The 24533-nt window shown below is 52.8% G+C and overlaps 1 protein-coding gene across 3 annotated transcripts in view; it reads left to right on the top strand.

Annotated features, from left to right (window-relative positions):
• Positions 1-24533, top strand: part of INPP5A (inositol polyphosphate-5-phosphatase A) — a 236686-nt gene that overhangs the window by 93320 nt on the left and 118833 nt on the right. For all 3 annotated transcript variants that reach the window (XM_033209257.1, XM_033209258.1, XM_033209259.1), the window contains exons 3-4: positions 15239-15339; positions 19648-19735. In XM_033209257.1, the coding sequence (XP_033065148.1) occupies positions 15239-15339; positions 19648-19735 (189 nt within the window). The remainder of the gene's footprint in view (positions 1-15238; positions 15340-19647; positions 19736-24533) is intronic.

Genomic DNA, 24533 nt, shown 5'->3' with positions numbered 1-24533 from the left:
CTGCCTGCGGTGAGGTCATGGAAACTCATGGTGTCCTGTGTGCAGGGCGGAGAGAAGAACAGGCCCCTGCCCACACAACTGCTCCGTGTGCCTTGGCCAGTCCCATCGGCTGCGCCTTGAGGAGGCGGTCTGACCAGGGGCACGTGGGAACCTGGGTCTGGTTGGTCACACACAGACCTCTTCCTGGGATCCCTGCACCCGCTGCAGCCCAGCCCGGCCCTGAAGGGACCTGGAGAGGAGAGCCCCCACCCAGGGCAAGGGTGGGCAGCAGGGATTTTAGGGATTTTAAACGGTATTTTCCAGGCATTGTTGGCAAATAGCAGTGGCCTTTTTCTATCAAGAAATTCCCGTGTCCCTCTGCGTGCCTTATCTTGGCACGGGGCTTCCACTGGGGTGCTGTGCAGGATGTAATTCCTTTTTAGGTCACTCCGATATTCCTCTTTGGAGGACGCCTGACAAGGCCTGGCTGTTGCTATTTTTAACACCGATTCTTGGCCGTGCCGATGGACGTGGCCTGGGCAGGGCTGTGCTGCCTGTTTCCTGGGAACCAGGAGCCCTTCGTGCTGGGCCCAGCTCCGCGTCAGAAACAGGGTGCTGCTTGTTGCTTGGCTGGTGAACGTGCTCTTTCTTGCCGTGCCTTTCCAAGATATTTTTCTTGGGCCTTCCTATGAAGCATCCAGGTCAAGAACACTCATAAAACAACCCAGGTGTTTTTAGTGACTACCCTTTTTTCCTTTAAGTTAGGAGCACCTGCTCTTTCACTGTGGCATTTTGGTGAAGAAAATGCACCGCTTTGGGCCGTGACTTCCCTGATCGTTCCCAGGTCACACGTGCCAGTGTCGTTGTCACTCAGGGCGTGAAGTGCTAAGCAGAAGCTCAGACTCATGGGTGGAGACGTGCACCCCGTGGGGGCTGCTGTCTGTTCACAGCCCTGCCAGATAACCTGGGGACACTGTCACGTCTGTGCTGTGCGGCGGTGTGTTTCCAGCCAGGCCTGTCCCAAACGTGCTGTCCGACACCGTGGCGTGGCCTTTCCTGTCCGTCCTCTGTGGTCCAGCAAGATGTTTTGTTGAAGGGATCTTTGTCCAGCATCGTGCAGGCTGCAGAGGCTCCCAGGCCAACCCCGGGGAGCTCCTTGGCTTCCTGCACCTGCCTAGAGCTCTGTGTGTGGTCCTGTCCTCCCAGTTCCCCGGCACCTGCGTCCCCTGCGGCTGTATCTCTCTGGTATAGGCCAACGCCTATGGTGTGAGTAGCCGTGTCTGGCTGGTGCCACCTCACTCTGTCCAGCCTGTGCTGAGCCTGGACGCCAGCACTGTCGACACCTCCCCGTGACCGTCTCAGGAAGGCATGTGCTGAAGTGGACACTCAGAGGCAGGGAACCAGGCCCTGGAGTCCCCACCAGGAGAGGGCCCAGCAGGAGCCTCTGCCCGGCGTGCTTCCTGGAAAGTTCACACTTGCACCCACCACCGCACCCAGCCCAGACTGTCATGGGCACTGACTGAATTGATCAGGAACTTGGGAGCCAGGTGTGAAATGCAGCCATTATTAAAAATCAAATTATATAAACCTATAATAAAGCAAATATGTTAAAACCAAAGGCAGTAAATGCCCTACACCCATCACTTCCTAAGGATTGTGCTGCTACATAGGATCTTGATTATTTAGCTCTGTGTCTGTGTGAGGGAGATACACAGTATTTGATGTGTGAGTGATGGTGCCTTGCTGAGCACCTCTCCTGCCCCAGGTTCAGTGATGCCCATCGGCGGCTTAGCGTTGGCCATGGCGGGGCGTTCAGACCTTGACAGGGCGGACCCAGGGCCTCGCCTGGAGAGCTAGTATTGAGCCCTTCCCAGCACACCACTGCCTGGGGAGTTGGGGGGCTGGTTCTGTCTCCCTTCCCCGTGGAGGAGGCCTCTGTCCCCAGGGCAGGGGCTCCTGGGTGCTGCTTACTTGTCAGGTAAAGACATTGCAACAAAGTGCCCTGTCCCTGGCTGCCTTTTGTGGTGGTGCTAGCTATCCGTCAGCTTCAGTAGTGAGCCTCAGCTCCTGGACCTCAGCCCCTGCTTGACTCCCCTTGGTGGGAGAGGTGCTGGAATCCTGGCTGTTGGGATTCATGGCTCGTCAATGAAGCATTTACATTTACCCTATAAATTCTGCAGCTTCACTCACTTGCAAAGGAAACATTTTTTTTTCTGTTAGCCAAAAATGTCCGACAGCAGGTCACTAAAAACCATCCTCTTCTAATGAGCTATTTTGAGTTTCTTGCCTTGTGCGGTGATTACATCTGTTTTAACTGAAGTCTCTGATGTGTCTCTCTGTGAGCTCTGGCGAGGCCATTGCAGGTGCCTGAGTATGGCGTGGGTTCGTACTATCCGAGCCTGGGCCCCTCACCTCCTCCAGAGCTGGCAAATGGAAGTGTTTTCCAGCTGAAATCCCAAGCAGGACATTGATAAGAAACGGGGATTTGCCTCCTTTCTCCCTGGCCTTGCCATTGTGAGACCAGGAAAGATCGGAGACCTCAGAGAAGGTCGTGGTTTTCCATCGTTCAGAGGCACTCGCTCGAGGGCCCTGGAGGCGCCTCCCGCAGCTCCGGGGCTCCTGCCTTGGGTGTTGCTGGCGGGAGGGAATGTGTGTTTTGGGTTTCTGGTTTTGTTCCTACTGAGTTAAACAATGAGCACATTCAGCAAACTTTTATTGTGACGATTTCAAGCCCACATAACAGCGGAGAGAATCCTTTCCACGCCCAGCACCCAGGCTCAGCTGTTAAGCTCATGGCCAGTTCTGTTTCATTTCCCTCCGCCTGCTCCTCCCAGCCCCGATCATTTGAAGCAAAAGCCAGACAACGCATCACTTCATTCGTGACTATTTCAGCAGGTATTTCGAAGAATACAGGCCCTACACAATATCTTTATATGTAAAAAGATGATCAGTAATTCCAAGCTATTCAATATCCAGTCAGGATTTAGATGTTCTCAGTTGTCTCATAGTTGTTTTTTACAGTTTGTGTGTTACAGTTAATCGATGTTTAATAGAAATTGTTTTGTAGCTTTCTTGGGGTTAGGAGTGCCGTCTCCCTCGGCGGGTGTGCCACAGAGAGGAGCGTTCTGTGTTCTGCAGGCGTCAGGTGTGGTTTTCTGTGATGCCAAGTGGACCATGGAGCTTGACTGTGCCCTGCGTTTTGACTGCTTGTGTGTGTTGGTCTAGATCTGTTGAGTGCCAAGGGAGGGCGCTAAAGTCTCCTACAGTGGTTGTGGGATTGTCTGTTTCTCCTTTGTTCTGTCAATTTCTGTCCAGTGTATTTTTTGTTATTAGCCACATACACATTTGTGGTTGTATCTTCCTGAGAGTTGTCTTGGTCACCACAAATGTTCTTCGTCTCCTGGAGCCTTTGTCTGATGAATATTGCCGCCACTGCAGCCCTGCCTGGCTCACGGCAGCCGCCCAGGCTCTCGGCTGGCGTGGTTTGTGCTCTTCTGTCTGTGTGCTTTCTGTCTGTGTGTGTCTTTATGCTGAAAGTGTGTCTCTTACAGGCAGTGTGTCCTTCAGTCTTGTTTTTTATCCACCCTGTAGCTCCCAGCCTTGCAACTGGAATGTCCAGAATAGCCTCAGCCAACGGGACTCCTGATGACAGAGAGTTCCAGTCTGTGGTACTCACGATGGCAGCCTCTGGCCACCTGTGGCTTTTGATTGTGTATTTGAAATGTGATTCGTGGTGTCGAAGAACTCAGCTTTTAAACATTTATTTCTTTTTCTTTTAAATAGCCACATTTGACTCGTGGCATCTGGATAGCATAGTACCAGTCTCGGCCATTAACCCTTTTATAACTGTTGATGTGGTTGAATCTGGGTCTGCTGTTTTTTATTTTTCTGTTTGTACACTGGTTTTTGTACCCTTTCCCCCCCCATTCCTGCTGTCTTTTGAATTATTTAATTTTTTTTTGGCATTCCATTTTTATTTTTTTATTGCCTGTCTGCCTTTGTAAATTTTTTTTTTTGAGACGGAGTCTCACTCTGTCGCCCAGGCTGGAGTGCAGTGGCATCATCTCCGCTCACTGCAAGCTCCACCTCCCGGGTTCACGCTTTTCTCCTACCTCAGCCTCCCAAGTAGCTGGGACTGCAGGCACCCGCCGCCATGCCTGGCTACTTTTTTGTATTTTTAGTAGAGACAGGGTTTCACCGTATTAGCCAGGATGGTCTTGATCTTTTGACCTCGTGATCCGCCTGCCTCGGCCTCCCAAAGTGCTGGGATTACAGGTGTGAGCCACCGTGCCTGGCCCTTTTTAAAGATATTTTTAAAGCTATTTGGGAGGGTGAAGTGGGAGGATTGCTTGAGGCCAGGAGTTTAAGACCAGCCTGAGCAATACAGCAAGATCCCTGTCTCTTGAAGATTAAAAAAAAAAAAAAAATTAGCTGGATGTGGTGGTGTACACCTGTTGTGCCTGCACTCAGGAGGCTGGAGGCTAAGCCAGGAAGATAACTTCAGCCTGGGAGGTGGAGACTGCAGTGATCTGATCACACCACAGCACTTCAGTCTGCATGACAGAGCAAAATCCTATCTCAAAAAAAAAAAAAAGGCGTATTCAAGTGGTTGCTAGTTAATATTGTACTACTTCGTGTGCAATGTAGAAATCTTGAAATCACATAGGTTTCTATATGGCGTGTATTCCATCTGTATACATTGAAAATCCCAGTTGGAAATATTATTTTTAAAAAATGATTTATTGGATAAACAAAATGTGTGTATTTTCTGTACTACACACACATATACAATGGAATAGTTCGCCATAAAAAGAATGAAGTAATGTCTTTTGCAGCAACGTGGATAGAAGTGGAGGCCATTATCTTCAGTGAAACAACTCAGAAAGTCAGTCCCACATGGTCTCACTTCTAAATGGCAGTGAGGGATGAGAATGACCTAAGGCTACAGTGCACATGATTCGAGTGGTGGTTACACTGAAAGCCCTTCCTTTAGCCCTGTGCAAAACAGCCACGTCACAAAACTGCACTGTACGCCTTACATTTATACAAATTAAAAAAATAAACTCAGCGTCAGCAAACTGGACTCCCCCCACCCTGGCTTGCAGCCCAAGCCAGCCTGTTGCCCGCCTGTGGAAATGGAGTTTGTGGACGCTCCTGCGCCTTGGTGCTGCCCTCGCACTGCAGAGCAGGGACCACAGAGCTCCTGTGTCCATCTGGGTATTTACAGAAAAGAACCAGCCCTGCCTTCTTGGATTCCTCCGAAAGGGCTGATGGGGACAAAATTTCCCAAATTTTTGTATGTTGAAAACTGTTTTCTATAGTTTTGGAATTTGAAGGATGCTTTGCTGGATAAATATCCCTTGGTTTAGGCTTCATTTCATTGAGATGTTTAGGGAAGGTCATTCTGTTGTTGCCTTAGTGCATATGTTGGATTTGAAGAGACTGGTGCTGGTCTGATTCTTTACACTTTATTGTTTTTTTGTTTTTTTTTTTCTTTTTTCTTTTTGAGATGGAGCCTTGCTCTGTCGCCAGGTTGGAGTGCAGTGGCACAATCTCAGCTCCCTGTAACTTCCTCCTCCCAGGTTCAAGCGATTCTCCTGCCTCAGCCTCCCAAGTAGCTGGGACTAGAGCGCACGCCACCAGGCCCAGCTAATTTTTGCATTTTCAGTAGAGACGGGGTTTTACCATGTTGGCCAAGATGGTCTGGATCTCCTGACCTTGTGACTGATTCCCCCCCCCCCCCTTCGGCCTCCCCAAGTGCTGGGACCTATTGTTTAATTGATCTTTTTTACCTGGAGGCCATGAGGATCTTATTTTTATCTTTGAAATCTTGGAGTTGATTGCTTTGGGTTAATTTTCTCAAGTATTCAGTGAGCCTTTCGGTGTGTAAGTGCGGGTCTTTTTCTGTTGGGAAAAGTCTTCCTGGGTTATAGCTTTAAATGTTAGTTCTGTTTTGTGTTTTGGGCATCCTTCTTTGGGTCCCTGATCCTACAAATGTTCCTCCTTCTCTGCCTGTCTCCCATGGTCACCTCTTTCTCTCACACTGTTTTCTCTGCACAATTTTGCTTTCTCAGTGGATTTTTCTGACTTTGATGCCCATGTTGGGTTTTCCTTCCCGTGACTTTCCTGGCACCTGCTGTGGCTGTCCTCCTCTGTCGCGGCCCGTGACTCTCCTGGCGCCTGCCGTGGCTGTCCTCCTCTGTCGCCGCCCGTGACTCTCCTGGCACCTGCGTGGCTGGCCTCCTCTGTCGCCGCTGTTCTGTGCTCTGCCTCTGTCGCCCCCAAGGTTGATGGCGCCGTCTGTCTCTTTCTCCCTGTGGTCCATTCTGTATTTTAGTTTCGCATCTCTGATGTCAGGTGGTTTTTCATATTCTCAACTGCTTGAGTAGCTTTGATTTTATCTGCAGTGTGGGCTCACGTTCTGTTCTGCTTCACAGTTGTTTTCCTCGGGTCGGGCACATTTCCCTCAGTTTGCATGTGTCAAAGTTTTTGTCTTTTTTTTTGCGGCCGTTTTGTAGGGACTTCTTCCTTTTGCTCATCTTTAGTGGGAGTCGGGGTTTTGCAGGATTCCTGGTTTAATAGCGCCCTCTTCTGTAGGTATTGCAAAGTCCAAGTGCATTCGCTGGCTTTGGAAGTTTGGGCAGCGATTGGGGTCTGGGAGTCCTTGTTCTCTATTTGCTGGCGCTCTTTCTCTCTCAAGTCCCTCCTTTCCTGCCTTTTCTTCCTTTCTCCTTTGCCGCCTGGTGACTCAGGGCTGCCTCTTCTCCCTCTTTTTAAAACTCTTTTTCTCTTCTTCGTCGGTAATGTGTCAGTAGTGCCCTTGAAATCATGGCTGTCCTCCTAGGCTGGGCTCCCACTTTCACTCATAGCGGCCTCCACGTCTCGCTCGTGTTCCGACCTGCGCTGGGATGTGCGGGGACGCTCTTCCCGGATCTTCACCTGCGGGCTTGCTGGCTGTGTGAATCTGTGTGTCTCATCCCTGGTGTCTCCCTTCCCTCTCCTGTGGTGTTTCTTGCTGTGCCTTTGTGCTCCACAAAGCCTTGCACTCCAGCGGGGGCAGCCCCGGAGCCCGAGAGATCACCTTCTGGAGTCTGGATTTTTCCTCATTTTATTCACTGCTATTTGTCGCTTCCAGTTTTATTTTGTTTTATTTATTTATTTATTTAGTTTTTGAGAAAGAGTCTTGCTCTGTCACCCGGGCTGGAGTGCAGTGGCCGGATCTCAGCTCACTGCAAGCTCCGCCTCCCGGGTTCACGCCATTCTCCTGCCTCAGCCTCCCGAGTAGCTGGGACTACAGGTGCCTGCCACCTCGCCCGGCTAGTTTTTTTGTATTTTTAGTAGAGACGGGGTTTCACCGTATTAGCCAGGATGGTCTCGATCTCCTGACCTCGTGATCCGCCCGTCTTGGCCTCCCAAAGTGCTGGGATTACAGGCTTGAGCCACCGCACCCGGCTATTTATTTATTTTTTGAGACAGAATGTTGCTTTGTCACCCAAGCTTGGAGTGCAGTGGCACAATCTCGGCGCACTGCGGCCTCCGCCTCCTGGGTTCATGCGATTCCCCTGCCTTAGCCTCCCAAGTAGCTGGGATCACAGGTGTATGCAACCATGCCTGGCTAATTTTTGTATTTTTAGTAGAGATGGGGTTTCACCATATTGGCCAGGCTGGTCTCGAACTTCTGACCTCAGGAGATCCACCTGCCTCAACCTCCCAAAGTGCTGGAATTACAGGTGTGAGCCACTGAGCCCAGCAGCTTCCACCTTTTCTTTAAGCCACACTGAGGCTGCAATTTGGGTTTTTCTCTATATATAAGTTATATATATATATATAACATAGTTTATGTATTACATTCATTATATATCACACATTAAAATGTATACATATAAATATGCCTACATAGAAAATTGAGGAGCAAATTTTTGGGAGTAGGTGGTCTTCAGCTACCCTGGAGGCTCATTCTATGTATTTTAAGGAACCCAAGAAGAAAAAATATAATCTTTTATATTTACCCAGATACTTCCCGTTTTTTCTGCCTTTCCTTTGTTCTTGGAGATCCCAGCTGCCCCCAGATCATTCCCCTCCAGCCCTGCCTGGCCGTCAGTTTCCAGCAGACCTACTAGTGGAACATTCACTTAGTTTTCTTTTGTGTGAAAATGTTTCCCTTTGCCTTCATTCCTGAAGGATATTTTCAATAGATACTGACTTCTGGGTTGACTTTTTGTTTTTTTCCTTCAGGACTTTAAAGGCCTTGTTCCACTGTCTTTTGGCCTCGAGGTTTCCTGATAAGAAATCCATGGTCATTTGAATTGTTGACGCCTTCCTGTATGTGTGTCCTGTGACTTCTCTCCAGTTGGTTTCAGAAGTTTTTTCTATTAACATATTTTTGTTTTCCTCAATTTGATTTTGATAAAGTGTGGCACAGATGTGCCTAGATAGGAATTTCTTTGAATTTATCTTGTGATTTGTTGTTTGAATTTATCTTGTTAGACACTCATTGAGGTTCTAGAATCTGTAAATGTATGTCTGTCAGCAAATTTAGGGGAATGTTGGCTGTTGTTTATTCTCAGAGTTTTTCTCATGCTCCTCTGTCTCCCCTCTCCTTCTGTCGCTGTGACTACGCATAGAGTAGATGTGATGCCGTCTTCCCACGGGAGGCTCCGCTGGCTTTTGCTGAACCTTTGTGCTTTCTGTTCTTTGATTTCAGTAATTTCTGTTGACTCATCTTCAGGTTTCCTGGCTGTCCTCTGTCATCTTCATTTTACCATTGAGTTATTCTGGTCATTTATTTCAGATATTGTATAAATGTTTTTAGTTTTTGAAATTTCTGTTTGTTTCTCCTTTATAGTTTCTGTTGAAATTTCCCTTCTTTTCATTTATTTCAAGACTATTTACTTTGACCTCATGGAGCATGTTGTAATTGTTGCTTGAAAGCCTTCCTCTGCTGTTTCCGGCATTGGTGTCGTCTTGGTGGTGGCATCTGTCTGTTTTTCTTTCTGTTAAACGCAGGCCACGTTTTCAGATTCCGATAACTTAGGGTTGTGTCCTAGTCACTGTGGATGCTGCATTGTGTAGACAATGGCTTTTCTTACAGTTCTTCTCAGCATGCATTCACCCTGATGAGGTACAGACCATAAGTTCAGTCTCACGCTGGGTGCTGGTCAGAGCCCACCTCACCACTCAGAGCCTCTGCTTGCCTGCGTAGGCTGTCACACACGCGTGTGTTTGGGGTTATTGGAGACTTGAGCAGGTTCATACACATACTTAGGGTTGCCTTTTCCTAGCTCTTCCCTCCAGGGTTGTCCCCGTACCGTCCGGCTAGCCTGGGCTTCTTTTTGTTGCTCTTCTAGCCAGAGAGAGGTTGGGGTTTCCTCTGGATTTGTGGGGTCCACATTCTGCTGCTCCCGTATGTGTGGCCCAGGCTTGGGCAAAGCCTGAAGAGGGAAGAATGAGAGACGCTCCCTGTGCGTCACTTCTCCAGGCTCTGACTCCCAGTGCTGCCTGTCTGCCTCTCTTTACCTTTCAGCGTCCTCGGGTGCTTGTTTTGTTTTTAGTGTGTGGTTGTTCTCAGCGGGAACAATGGCCTCTGAGGGCCTCACACTCCCATGGCAAAACCGGAGCCCCTGCTGATATGCCCATGCAGTACCTTTGAGTTGATGCATGTCTGTGTACACCTTCCTTTCTCTCGCTGGTTTCCTGTTCTTTGCCTGTCTTTGCCTGTGCTTATCTGTGGAAGGCATCCAGTGTCCCCCACGCCGTGTCCGTGGTCCTGTGGCTGGAGGCGTCCTGTGGCTGTGCTCAGCGTGCTATCTCCCATTTCCTGGAATCAGCCTCTGTCTAGATCCCATGTGGGTTCAGTTTTTCCACCGGGATGCTTTGCCGTGGCGTTGCAGCTTCCATCGGGAGGCGTGTGCTCTGCTCACCCCTCAGTCTGTGTCTCTTGGTGGTATTAGCAGCCGCTGGTCGTCACTGCCTCAATTTACTGCATCGTTAAGAATTATAAAATGGCTATATTCTAATTCTACCATTTCTTTTTCATTTTTTGCTAGGAGTGTCTCTGTAAAGAGGGACTGTGTGCCCTAAGGAGGGACTGTGCGCCCTAAGGAGGGACTGTGCGCCCTGTGCTTTTCCAGAGACACTGATTGTCCAAGAAAGGCAGGATAATGCCTTGCTTCGTACCCCTTATTTGCCAGTTTTCCAAACAATGTCCTGATTCAAAATAACACCCTGATTTCAAGATGACCCACGCCTGGAGGCTCTCAGGCTCGCTAGGGACTTACGGATATAAACTGCTTTGTTGTTCTGATCCATTCTAGACCATAATTCTGTGTCCTAGACGGAGTTTATACTATATGAAGTTACAGTTCTCCATACAGGTAACTAGTTCAGCTATCCAGATAGATCTAACCAGGATGCCTTCCTTCTCCTTCATGCATTCCACAGACAGTTCACCTGTGCCTTTGTGGAGTGAGATGACCCCATGCCAGGGCGTCATCTCACTGGGCGGTTTTCTGAGCCCAGTCTTTCAACAGAAGCCCGTGGGACTGGGTGTTAACTCACCCGCAGTCTGTTCCAGGACAGCTTTGCACAGCCCTGTTTAGTAAACTGTGCGTGGAGGTGGTTTGATTTGTGGGTGTGTAGGAACAATAGCATTATTTGCCGCCATTCAGTGCCCTGCTCTTTTCTATAGTCGTTCATTGTTTTTTTCCAAAAGTTTTCATGGAAAAGATCTTATCATTTTGATAACTTGGTTTTCAAAGAAGTGTGGCCTTTCATGTGGTTTTCAAAGAAGTGTGGCCTTTCATTTTGGGATACCCGTCTGTGTAACCTGTTGTAGATGTGTGGAGACCCTGGGCTTCTCCTGATGCATCATTTTGTGTTTCTGAAACATGCTCTCACTTCAGCTTTGAGGGCGTCATCACCCCCGTGCACAGTCAGGGTGTTGGGCACACAAGCAGGGCTCCCCAACATGGACCAGCACTGGCGTGTCAGGGTTCAGGGCTCACGGTCCAGTGGGAGGGGATGTGGAGAGCAGCCTGTGACCACAGAGGAAAAGGAGGTTCACTAAGCCATCTGGGAGTCCAGCGGGAAGGGGTGGCCTTCTGGGGACAGCCTGGAGCCCGTCTGCGGTCTGGGGCCAGCCTGGGGCCCGTCTGCGGTCTGGGGACAGCCTGGAGCCCGTCTGCGGTCTGGGGGCAGCCTGGAGCCCGTCTGCGGTCTGGGGCCAGCCTGGGGCCCGTCTGCGGTCTGGGGGCAGCCTGCGGCCCGTCTGCGGTCTGGGGGCAGCCTGGGGCCCGTCTGCGGTCTGGGGGCAGCCTGGGGCCCGTCTGCGGTCTGGGGGCAGCCTGGGGCCCGTCTGCAGGGGAGGCCCGGGGCGTGGGGAGTGGGTGCAGGTGTTTCCAGCAGAGGGGCAGCAGCAGAGCCCCCACGTGCTCCGTGCGGTGTCCGGTGGGCTGGGGACGCCGTCTGAGAAACCCTGGTGTCCTTAGTCCTTCTCCACGTGGCTTGCTGGCCGTCTTCTCGCATCAGGGCTGTGTCTCACTGTGCGTCGGGTGTTCCGGGGCCCCTGATGTGGCGGCTACGCCAGCATAGCTGCAATTTCTCCACCGCCTCACTCCTGCCAGTGACAACCCAGGAAATGCTGTCAAATCTAGTTATCCGTGAGGTCATTGGGAATTCGAGGACACCTCTTTTCTTGTAGTGGCGTTTGCCTGCAGAGCTGTGTGCGTCGCAGCCCCTTTTCCTCCCCCATCATGCCGGGAGCAAGGGTCCCCTCTGTTTGCAGAGACCTGGCCTTTGTTGGCGGGGGCTTTGCTTAGGAGCACGTCCGTGTAACGTACACTTGCTTTCGAGAGAAACCAAGCTGTTCTGGTTTAAATTAGTGGGACCTTTTGTCAAGAACGGCATGAAAATATATACGTAAGACTTCTGACCCAACTTTCCGTGTGGAGGGGCGGCCGCACGCAAGGGTAAAGACCTGCCGATGAAGCTCGGTGGTAATTTTACATGTCATAACTCTTCGTCATCCTGCTTTTCTGTCACGTGCCTGGAATCTTGCCAGCCTGGGGAGACTGAGAGTGTGTGTCGTTGATGTAGCTCACGTTCAGTCCAGTACAAAGCAGGCCTTGGCGGGTCACCCTGTGGGAGATGTTGACTTTAAATGAATGTCATGGGGAGAGGAGTCATTTTCTTCAGTTGTTTATTTAAACTTAGTGACTTGTTAAAATTTAGTTTCAAATAGTATTAATTAGCAAGATCATTGGGTTTACCAATTAAGATATATTGAATATAGGGTTCCCCCCCATAGAGGTATGGCTTAATAAATTAGCTCTGCTAGTATATAGAAGGAATTCAACTATTAAAGAATAAGAAAGGCACAAAATAAACCTAAACATGTCCAAGTTATTACTGAATATTGTACTGCTGCCACTGTTTTTCTCTGGGTAGTACGGGAGTCGAGGCAGTCTAGTGAGAAATGTCATGGGCCTGAAGGATTTTGAGGCCAGATGCAGTGACTCACCTGTAGTCCCAGCAGTTTGGGAGGCTGAGGTGGGAGATTGCTCGAGCCCGGGAGTTGAAGGCTGCCGTGAGCTATGATCACACCACTGTACTCCAGCCTGGACAACAGAGTGAGACCCTGTCTCAAATGAAATTAAATGAAATAAAATTAAAATTAAATAAAATGTAAGTGTAATAAATATGTTGTCTTAGGACGGGCAGCTTAGTGTTTGGATTCTGAGACCTAGCAGGAATGGTGAAGGGATGGGGGATGAGAGGAAGTCAAAGGGCATAAAAGCATCAGCCTGGCCCAGGTCTGAGGATGCTGTAAGTTACTAATTCTGCTGGTGTGTTCGAGGTGCTGTGACCAAGGCCAGGAGCTCTGGCATAGAAGTAAAAGCCAGCGTCGGTTCCTGTGCCCAGCCCTGAGCCACTATGCCCACGGTGTCCCTCACCTTGGGTCCCGGCGCCCTGTGAGGAGAGAGCTGATGTCGCCTCCCACTCGCAGGGGGTCGTGGAGGCTCCGGAGCTTGGTGACTTCACAGCTGATCGCCCCATGGTGTCCTAGGGCATGTGGGCACAGTGAGGCCTCTTCTTTGCCGGGGAGGCATCGCGGATCTCAAGCCCACCCACTTCCCCTGCCCGGACACCACAACAAAACCAGAGTTGTGCATCAAGACAGCCTGGAAACAGTCAGACCACCAGAATCACTCAGGCCACTGGCACCAAGAGTTGTCTGTTGTTTTGAGCACAGCCTAAAGGGACAGCTGGCCCCTGGGGAACCACGTTCGGCCGGCCGTTAGGGAGAATTGCACCACCTGGGCCTGAAGGCAGTGGGCTGTCTGGCCTCCTGAGTGCCCAGGTAGCCCATGCCTGTGTCCATGAGGGAGGATCCCGCTCGATGCATCCACGCAGAGGCTGCTGTGAACTCAGGCACGGCCGCCCTTGTCTCCTGCTGCTGCTGCCACCTGCAGCACAGATGGGGCCTGTCCGCAGGGCCTGGTCAGAGCCGTTTCTGTCTCCCCAGCCTGAACCCCGTCTTTACCTGCAGCACAGACAGAGCCTGTCCATGGGGCCTGGTCAGAACCATTTCTGTCTCCCCAGCCTGAACCCCGTCTTCACCTGCAGCACAGACGGGGCCTGTCCACGGGGCCTGGTCAGAGCTGTTTCTGCCTCCCCAGCCTGAACCCCGTCTTCACCTGCAGCACAGATGGGGCCTGCATGCCCAGGGTGCGTGGTCAGAACCCAGTTTCTGCCTCCCCAGCCTGAGTCCATCTTCACCTGCAGCACAGACGGGGACTGTCCATCAGGCCTGGTCAGAGCCGTTTCTGTCTCCCCGCCTGGGCCCGTCTTCTCTTGCTGGCTGTCCACCTGCTTAGCTGTGCCTGGACCATGGCCACCGGGCTCTTGGGAGGCAGGCCGTGCCCGTGGCTCCACGCTCTTGGGAGTGGGCCGTGCCCGCGGCTCCGCCCGGCTCACAGCGAGTGTTGTGTTGTCGTGGCACCTCCAGGCTCCCAAGCCCAGCACAGGCAGCACCAGCCCCTTCTCTCCCCGCCTTTCCCCTCCTCCAAGGAAGTCCATCCTGCTGGGCCCTCAGTGGCTGTCAGGGCACCACCACCCCAGCACCAGACAGAGAACCCTGTGGGGGGCCTGCTCCTTGGAAGCACTGTGCGTCCTGTGTTCCAGGAGAGCGGGGTCCATCAGTGCCTCACGCCTCATCCTGCTCAAGTGACGTATGGCTCCCCGGCTGCGTCGCGTGTGTCCCGCCCAGGGTTTCCTGCCGGGTGAGGTGGTTCGTGTCCTGGCCTGTGGCTGTCAGGACTCCCGTGAGTGGCGAGGTGTACGGTGCGGAGCAGTGGCTGGACTGACAGTGGGAAATAGACGGGGACCTGCAAGGAGGGGAGGCCATGTCGCTCTCCAAATTCTCTGCCCGCGTGTCCTCTTGGAGCCTCTTGGTGGAAGCCGCCAGGTCACACAGGAGGCCGCACTGACAAGGATATTAAGGATGTTTGTGGCCCTGCTCTTTAGCTGTGAAAGTTTGGAACAGATTCAGCACGCCGCAGCGGTGATTACGGGAGTCAGAATCCTTGCTGGGGACCTCAGAGACACGTCGGGGATCTGGGAGCCTTGGTGGGGCGGGTGGAGCAGGGGACCAGTGGCCGTGATGCCAGGCTCAGTTCCCGGCTCTGCTACTTAGTGGAAGTGACCTTGTGCGAGTTGCTGCTGTGTGTCGGCGTCCTCCCAGGCTGTGAACAGGCGGCGGAGTGCCTCCCTCCTATACAGATGAACACACACGCATACACAGGCACACATGTATGCACACATGCCCAGGCACACACATGCACACGTGCACCCTTGCTGGGGTTGTGCCTGGGTGTTGCTAATGGCAGACTTCCTGGTGAGATTGTGACCAGTTGATCTTGAGGCTCCCAGATGCTCTGCGGTAAACGTGTAACTTACTTTAACTGGAAAAAAGGCCTTCAGATGATTGGCGAGGGCTCTGAGAAATCTGGACTCTTCTGTGTGGAATTTATAGTAATGGGACATTGAAAAGTACTGGAAATGTAAATAACTAGGAGCACAAAGGCGAGGTGACTCCTAGAATCTGTCCAGAAGAACCCATGGTCGCAGACTTGGGGCCCCGTCTCTGCCAGACCCTGGTGGCTCCCAGGCCGTGGGAGCAGTGGAGGAGGCGGTGCCATGCGTGGTGTGTGGCTCTGCGGGCGGCTCCGACCACCCTGACAATGTGATTCTCTCCCTCCAGGTCGTGCACACACACAAGCCGCACTTCATGGCCTTGCACTGTCAGGAGTTTGGAGGGAAGAACTACGAGGCCTCCATGTCCCACGTGGACAAGTTCGTCAAGTAAGTCTCGGGGCAGGTGCTGGTGTGTGTCCTCTTCTCCGGGGGTGGGGGTGCCGGCGGGGGTCTTTTGATGGTACTGTGATCCCCAGCCTCACCATTCAGGACTCACCTGGGGGTCATCTTGGCTGAGTCTCAGTTTTCCAAAGAGAGAAGGAGTGGCCCAGACATGTGACCGCGAGCCTCCTTGGGGCGGCGACGGAAGGCCACGGAGTGACAGCCCGGTGCCTCCACACGGCGAGGTTCTGTGCTCTCGGGCCAGGGGACGTGAGCCCCACGTACCGAGCAGAGCCGTCCCCGTGTGTGTGTGTCTGAGGCCGGGCCTGCGGTGGCCGGGATTCACATCCCACTGCGGAGTCTGTCTCAGGGAGGTCGGCTGGGAGCGTCCATCTTTCTTGGAGACGAAATCTCCGTCGTTTAGGAGGAAGGTGCCCCGCATGTGATCCCAAAGTGCACGCCCTGAAACTTCCGACAGGGCCGGCCCAGCTGGGTCCTGTCAGGGAAAAGGGGGCGCCCGGACCTGGGGCATCCAGGAATGGACACGAGTAGGTAGAGGCAGGCAGGCTCATGTTCAGACATGGAGCCTCCTGTTGGCTGTTGCTAATAGTGGCTGCTGTATTTTCCTGAGGCCGCAGCCATGAAGGCCATCCTCCGTGTCCCCTACAGTGTGGCCTTGGCACATTCCCGTGTTGGGGGGCTCATCTCCACCTCCGGACCCTGGGCAAGCCCTGGCTTCTTCGCAGCATGAGGGCTTCTGGGACCAGCCCCCAACATCACAAAGCTTCACTGCTGCCACACTCTGTGGGTTGACATAGCCACGTGGAGTCGGGATCTGTGGGCAGAGCTGTTGAGCCCTCCCGGCCTGGTGCCAGTGTGAGTGTGAGCGAGGCTTCGGGCAATCCCAGCCGCTGCGTCCTCGCTGTCCAGGTGCCGGCTGTCGTGGAGTGACATAAGCCCTCTGTCTTGAACTCCCAGCACAGGGTCCTTGAGCAAAACAAAGTGATGGTTTCAGCTGCTAAAAAAAAAAACTGCCACAACTTCCCAAAATAATCTATAATTTAAGGCAGTTTTTTTTTTTTTTTTGATACGGAGTCTCGTTCTGTCACCCCGGCTAGAGTGCAGTGGTGTGATCTCGGCTCACTACAAGCTCAGCCTCACGGGTTCACACCATTCTCCTGCCTTAGCTGGGACTACAGGTGCCCGCCACCACACACGGCTAATTTTTTTGGTTTTTTTTGTTTTTGATAGAGATGGAGTTTCACCATGTTAGCCAGGATGGCCTCGATCTCCCGACCTTGTGATCTGCCTGCCTCGGCCTCCCAAAGTGCTGGGATTACAGGCGTGAGCCACCATGCCTGGCCAGTTTAAGGCAGTTTTAGTCAAAATCTTAGCAGCATTTTTCCTAACACTCAACAGACTAATACTAAAATTGCCATATAAAAGCAGAGGGTCAAGAATAGCTAAAAGAATCCTGAAAGAAAACAAAGTGGATTCTCACCCAGCTTGACCCCAGGGATGATTCTGAAAAAGCGGTGGGGCAGGTGGCGTGGCACAGGCCCGGCAAGGAGAGCAGGTCAAGGCAGGTGCGCAGCCCAGAGAGCAGAGAGCGGAGTCGAGGCCCCGCCCAGTCCCTCATGGCTGCACCTGGAGGAGGACGGGTGGGGACATGGGCAGGGGCATGGGATCGTTGGTGTCCTGTGTTGGGAAAAATGAAATTGGATCCCTGCTTTATGTCGTAAGCAGCCTTTTCTCACTCACCCTACATAAGACTAATTTCAGTTGTATTAATTACATAAATGTAAAAGGCAACATTAAAAATTTCAGTCTAAAATATAGGAGAAAATCTTTATAGTTTTGGGATGAGAGATTTCTTTTAAAATGTACAGGAAGTGCAGCCTACAGAATAGAAGGTTGAAAAATGTGGCCACGTTTGAACTAAGCGTTTGCTTATGAAAAGGCACTCAAAATGAAGTCAGAATGAAGCCATGTTGGGAAAAGATATCAGCAGCGCACCTTCCTGACAAAAACCAGTGTCTCAATATATGCAGAACTCAGTGAGTCGGTAGGAAAAGGAAAGCAGCCCCTGTTGGGAAGTGGGGCACCTTCCAGAGGAGAGAAAGTGAGGATGGACCCTGAGCACGGAGGACGCTGCCCTCCGCAGGCGGGGACGCCGTGAGCCGGACGGGGATGACGTCGCCGTGTTTGGCGTGAGAGCTTCACAGCAGTGTGGCCCGCGACACCGTGCGTGTTTCCTTCCTCCGCACTTGATGCCTAATGTACAGCATTGTGATTTTTGCTCTAAACAATTTTCTTTTTAAAGGTTAAGACATGAGAGAAACACCATTGATTTTGACCAGTTCACTGGCTGGTTTCAGTGCCCTCCGCCCTTTTGTGTGGATCCTGGTTTTTATCTGGCATCCTTCTCCCTCGGCCTGAAGAACGTTCTTTAACGTTTATTTTAGCACAAGTCAGCTGCTCATGAGCTTTTGTTGATCTGAAAAAGGTCTTTGTCCTCATTTTTGAAAGCTGTTTTGTTGTAAATAGAATTCTAGCTTGTCAATTTTTTTTTCCTCTCACTACTTTAATGATATCGCCCCATTGTCTTCTGTATTGCATTGTTGCTGGTGAGAATCTCGTCATTGTTCTCTCTTAATTTTCTTGTATATAATGTGCCCTTTCCTCCACTGCTAGGTTTTGTCTTTATAGCTGGTTTGCAGCAACCTGATTATGTTGTACTTTACTTTGATGTTCTTTATGTTTATCTTGCCTGGGGCTGTTGGAGCTTTTGCTGTCTGTGGGTTTATCGTTTTAATCAAATTTGGGGAAGTTTGCCCATTATTTCTTTAAATGCTGTTTTTCTTTTCCTTCCCTTCTCTTTTGTTCTCAGGCTCCAGGTACCTGTTGTCAGATTGCCTGGTTCTGCCCCACAGGGCCCCAAAGCTCTTCTGATTGTTTTCAGCTCCTTTTCCCTGTGTTTCGGTTTGGATTGCTTCTGTTGCTGTAGGTTTAAGTTGCCAGGCTCTTTTCTGTTGCAGGTTTTGATCTTCTCTTAGGTCCACGCAGTCAGTTCTTTCATTTCTGACATTGTGTTTGTCAGCTCCTTCCAGAAGCCTCGTGTGCTTTCCCTGTCCTCGCTTTCCCTGCTTTTCCCTGTGTCTGTGCGTTCCTTTTGCTCTCTGGTCACAGTTGTAATGGCTGTTTCCAGCTGCTTTCCGCTCATTCCATCATTTTTGCCTCTTCCGGGTCTGTTTCTGTTGACTGCTTCTTCATAGGATGACGGGACACGTTCACATGGTGTTGCTGCTTCTCATATCAAGTTATTTTCCATACAATGCCAGACATTGCGAATGTTACATTGTTTAGTGTCTGAGCCCTGTTTTCTTCCTTTAAAGCATGTTGACGGTTGTGTTTGCCAACAGTTAAGCCACCTGGGGATCAGTGGGAGTCTGTCAAGACATTCTTTGCCTTGCCCTTCTCTACTGGTGCGGTTTTATTTTCTTCAACGTGGTGCCCCCTTCTTCCTGACATGTGGACTGGCTGGATCACGGGGTGCTGGTCTCCTGTCTCCCCACTGTCTTGAATAAGCAAGCGTGAGTGGGGGGGTGACGTACTGTCTCTGTGGAGGGGCCGGACAGATGGGGCCTCGTCCTCCCGTTCGCGGGCTCCAGAGGTGTGCGGTGGCTTCCTATGCAGCCGTGCTTTGCGGAGATGGTAGCAAGCTTGTCTCCTTAAGGCTTTCCTGACGATAAAATGTGACCAGTAGGATGAACGGTCAGGGACAATGGCGTGTCCAGAGGTCCTTTCTCTCCTGTGTGGTTGCAAAGCCGTGGCAACTCAACCAGCATCCTCACTGCCACTTCTGGGAGGAGCAGAGGGGGACAGAACTGCCTTGGCCGTGGGGTGCATGTGCCCCAACCTGTGTGTGCTGGTGGCTATTGGGGGTCCAGTTTCTCTCTGAAGACCAAGCGTGAGCTATCAGGAGACCCCCCAGAGCTTGGAGTTGTGCTTCCCTGGCATGAGACCTTGGGTGTGTTCTCGACGTCTCCATCCCTGGGAGGCCTCAGACCCCAGCATCTCACAGGCTGCGTGGAGACCAGAGCCTGCGGGAGCTTGAGCTCTGCACGTGCTGAGAGCTGAACGTGAGGCCAGCTCCTGCGGTGGCTGCTGCCGCCATCCTCTGCCCTCTGCCTGTCATGGGTGGACAGTCTCACGGTGATGTGCCCACGTGCTGGGGCCCCTCTTTACACCTTGTGGGCATCTCATGAGGCGTCTGTGTGGCTGTTCCTCAGGAACTTACTTTCTTCCTTCCAGAGAACTATTGTCGAGTGATGCGATGAAAGAATATAACAGGGCTCGAGTCTACCTGGACGAAAACTACAAATCCCAGGAGCACTTCACGGTGAGTCGCTTCCGCTGCCTGGCGCAGGGGTCAAACAGGCTGGCCTTGGCGGAAGCCAGCCCTTCACCTGTGTAAATGGAGAGGGGGTTGGGGTGCTCCCTGCCTGAAGCCTCACTCCCACCACCCTCCCTGGCGCTCGCACAGCCTGATTGTTGGTCTGCTCGGTGGTCTCAGCCCATGGCTGGCCTGACAGGGAAGATGGCCCAGCACGCACAGGGTCTTGGGGCTCCAGACCAAGCCCAAGCGGGAGTTGGGGAGTGACAGCCGGGGAGAGGCCCAGGGCCTCAGCGTGTGTGAAAAAGAGGGAGCCCGAGGCTCCGGGCGTGTGGATGAGAGGTTGGACGGCAGCCGGGATCTGCTCCGAGAGCCACCATCGCCAGCCCTGCTCCCATGCTGGGGCATCCTGCCTTGAAGAGAGGCTGTTCCTCAGGATGACCACAGGGGGAGTGGGACAGAGCCTTCCACAAGGCTGCGAAAGACCGGTCCCTCCTCTGGGGTCCTCTGTCAGGTGGACACATGAGAGGGTGGCCCTGGTGGACATGGCAGCCACAGAGACACAGGCACCAGGTGTCTGGGAAGGGACAGGAAGCCCCTCAGAGGAGGGGACGCTCTGCAGGTCGTGAATAACTCGCTGTTGGTTCACAGACCCACATCTTAAATCCCGTCTTTACGCCCTGGGCCCCCTGGCCTGGGTGCATCTGCCCCGTCTCTGGGGAGGCCCTGGGTCCCCTGGCCTGGGTCCATCTCCCCTGTCTCTGGGGAGGCCCTGGGTCCCCTGGCCTGGGTCCATCTCCCCTGTCTCTGGGGAGGCCCTGGGTCCCCTGGCCTGGATCCATCTCCCCTGTCTCTGGGGAGACCCTGGGTCCCCTGGCCCGGGTGCATCTCCCCTGTCTCTGGGGAGGCCCTGCATCCTTCTCCCCCATCTCTGGCCTGTCCCAGCATCAGTGCCCACCAGCCATCATCCCACCGTTGCGTGACAGGCCCTTGTTAATCTGCCCTCTCCCTGGTGGGCGCCCCTGTAGGCAGCAGTGCTGAGGGTCTCGCTCTCCACTGTTCCCCTGCCCTGCGGGTGGGACTCTCATTACTCTTTGGGTTCAAGGGCCATCTCGCTCGTTTGGGCATCTAGTGCCAGTTAATCAATGTCATTGTCCCTGAGATGGTCACACAGCTGTCATGCATGGTCCCCAGCCATAGTGGAGTCTATACAATCCCAGGAATCCCCTGTTCGGTCTCCGCCCCTCCCGCTATCAAGCAGCTGCCACACACAAGTGGCCTCTCCTCGTGTTCCGTGGGGCACATGGGGGCCGCAGGGCCCACTCACACCAGAGCCAAGGCCTCATCCCTGTGCTCAGGATGTCTCTCCTCCTGTCAACCTGCCTTCCTCTCCCATCTTGGTCCCAGCTCCCGACCAGCTTCTTCCTCTCAGCTCTGCCATCCTTTCATTAAAACGGCAGTTTCCTTGACCCTCTCACTCTCCTCTGCCATGAACCAGCATCCTGTGTTTCCCAAGTGGGGGATTATTCAGATGAAAAAGAAAATACCACTGGATGAGCAGCAGATTAGACGTTGCAGAAGAAAAGAGAAGGTGACTGAACCTGAAGACAGCCACAAAAATTACAGTGAAACAGAGAGAAGGACTGAAAAGTGGGTAGAAATCATGGTGAAATACCAGGTGTCCTAACACATGTGACTGCAGCCCCAGGAGGAGTGGGAAGAGGAGGCAGACAGGGCGATGCTTACAGATGTCGTGGCTCAGATTTCTTCACCGTTCCATGAAACTTACAGAAAGATCCAAATACTGCAACAAGCTTCAAGCCAAATAAACATACCAACGCATGCCAAGGTCAGATTGCTGAAAGCAAGTTACATGAAGGCCCTTTGCCACCCGTCATCCTCAGAAGAGTAGGGCTCTGCTCCCTATCTCTGTGTGCCGCCCTGCCGTGGGAGCCTCATCTGTGCCAGTCACCAGCCACCTCTTCCTCAGGTGGACCGTCGCTCAGCTCTTTCCAGCTTCCTTTAAATATAAAGACACAGGTATTTTAAAAGTGAAGGGACGGAGGAAGATGTACCTTGCAGCAGTCATTAGAAGAAAGTAGGAGTGGCTGTCTCCATATCACAGTGATCTTAGAACGAGGGTGTTGTCAGGGCTGAGGGGTCATTTCACAATGATAAGGGGTCAGCTTTTCGGGAGGACATAGCGGTTGTGAATGTGTGCCCCTAATATCAGAGCTCACTTAGACACGAATCCGACAGGGCTGGATGGAGACGGTAGGAGGCTCTGCACCGCAGGAGGACCCCACAGTCCCCTCTTGCTGACTGACGTGCAGGTGGGCGGAGGAGCAGTGCCCGCCACCTGCGCCCTTGGTGTCTGAGGCTCTCCAGCCAGAGCAGTGGTGGATGCAGCCACAGACAGAAGGCACCCACGTGCTGGGCCCTGGCCAGAGCAGGCCTCTCGGTCTGTCCGAGCCTGGCTGGGATACCTGAGAACGAGGCACACATGGCTGGATGGAGGGTCAGCCGTCATGCTGTGGTTCTGTTTTCACCAAAAACATCTTTCCACAGCAGGCGAAAGCCTCAGCAAAACCTTTAGGCCCCCGAGGGCTGTGACTGCCGTCCACACCTGCCTTTCAGGGTTTTCCAAGTGGGTCCGGAGTGGCCTGTGCTCGAGGGCTCAGGTCCACCCGAGACTGCCTGGTGTGCGTAACTGGGCATCTGCACCTGGCTGCTGGGCACAGGCCATGCCAGCCCTGTATGAGCTCTGGGGCTGTTCTCCCTTCTTTCCAGGGGTCCTCCCTGGCCCTGGGTGGTTCCAGCAGAACAGTCGCCAGGGGCACGAGTCTGGTTCTCGAAAGAACTTGCCCCTGCCTCTGTGAGACAGAAATGATACAAACACGCTCTCTCACCAAAAAGAATTAAATTAGGAGTAAATAAAAAAGATTTATGGAAAAGTCTCAAATATTTGGAAATTAACTTATTTATTACTAACCCCAAGTCAAACAGAATGTCACCAAAGAAATGAGAAAATATTTTAAATTATGTGAAAAGCTAGAACCTTCAAAATCTGTGAGATGCCAAAATAGTCTGCACCCACTGCAGATCCTGCACCAGCCTTCAGTGAGGGGAGCGTGGCCCCACCTGTGAAAGGAAGGGGAGCGTGGCCCCACCTGTGAAAGGAAAGGTGCCTCTCGGGGGGGAAGCACAGGGGCTGGGCTGGGTCCGCCCACTCAAGAAGCTGCCACGCACTTGGTGCCTCCAAGTGCTCAACAGTGATGCGGGCCGGCGTGTACACGCTTCCCAGTTAGGTCTCTGAGCTGTCTGACTCCAGGGTGTGGGGCACCAGGGCGGCTGAACAGGCCACCCAGAGGCAGCTGTGCCGGGTCTGAGGCCCCCGAGGCTGTTCCTCCAGTTACCCTCATGACGGGGGTTTCTAGAAAATGGGACGGGATAAGGCTTGGGAGTGGGAGTGGGTCTCAGGCCTGCTCTTGGGGAACTGGGGCCTGGCAGGAGCTCCCATGCCTGTGCCGCCGCCCTTCAGCTCAGTGGGCTCCAGCCCCGGCTTCCCTTTCTGGGCACAGACCTGGTCTTTCCCACAGCCACGGCCCTGAGTGAGGCTTTAGGCCAGGTGGATGGTAGAGGGCAGCCTTGCCTGGCAGTGGGGAGGGTCCAGGATACCCCAGACACCCAGTTGGGAGCTCATGCCAAGCTGACACCAGGTGGGCCTGTCATCCCTGTCTTGTCACTGAGACTGGGCCGGTGGGTCCTGGAACGCTGCCCCCTGGGCCACCACTGGCCGCCTCAGTGGCCTGGTCTTTTCTGGGGGCCCTCGGGGTGTCTGGGTGGCAGGTCCTGACTCCCCCGGGGTCCTGGGCAGAGCTGGACAGCAGCAGCCAGCCAGCCAATCACCCTCCTGCCCCAGCCAGGTGCCCTCCAGCTGTCAGAGGGAGGAAAATATAATTTTTACAAGATTGATGGTATTGGAGCAATATTTTTAGCTGAGTCTGGTTCAAATAATAGGCCATTAATTGAAAAAGGAAATTGAAATGAATTTATCTTGTACATAAATGCTGTCATGGATATTAATAGGGATCAGAAAATAGTGGCCTGTTCCCAGAAGGCAGTTGAACCTGAAGCTGCGCCTGGCGCGTGAGCCTGTTGGGGCGGGGACACAGCTGGGGGGCTTCGAGTGACCTGCGGTGCCCATTGCCACCAGGAGATGGCGCCCACGCAGCGCCTGAGAGTTTCCTGCCAGTGATGATCAGAAGGCAACTTTTATGCTTAAAAAATGACAATATTAGGCCGGGCACAGTGGCTGATGCCGGTAATCCCAGCACTTTGGGAGGCTGAGGCTGGGATGGACATGCACCGACCCCACCAGGCCAGGTGGACCTGGCTCAGGATGGAGGGCCCCAGGAGATGCCCAGGCTGATCCCTGAGCTCTGCGCCCACATGGAGTATGGAAAAGTGGCGAGAGCCAGGCTGGAAGACACCTGAGTGCCAGGTGGTCCATGTGCCTCATCCCTGAAGCACCTTCGTCAGAGCCCCTGCTTCTGGGTTCAGCCTGGTGTCCCTACCCCTGGGAACATGTGTCTACCCACAGCACTGCAGACAAGGCTGGGGGGAAGCCCCCCATGGAGGCCTCGGTACAACGTTGGTACCCAGAGAAATTTCTTAGCCACTGCGGCGCACCCTCCCACATGGGCCTCGACGCTGAAGAAGTGCCTAGGCGAGGCTTTCCAGGGCTGCCAAGTGTCTGTTGATCCAAAGCCCCAACAGCACAGAAATCCCATATTTCGTCTGC

This window comes from Trachypithecus francoisi, unplaced genomic scaffold, assembly GCF_009764315.1.
Source record: "Trachypithecus francoisi isolate TF-2019V2 unplaced genomic scaffold, Tfra_2.0 Lachesis_group9, whole genome shotgun sequence".
NCBI lineage: Eukaryota > Metazoa > Chordata > Mammalia > Primates > Cercopithecidae > Trachypithecus > Trachypithecus francoisi.
Note: the sequence above shows the minus strand (reverse complement) of the source record. Positions and strands in the feature narration are given on the sequence as shown.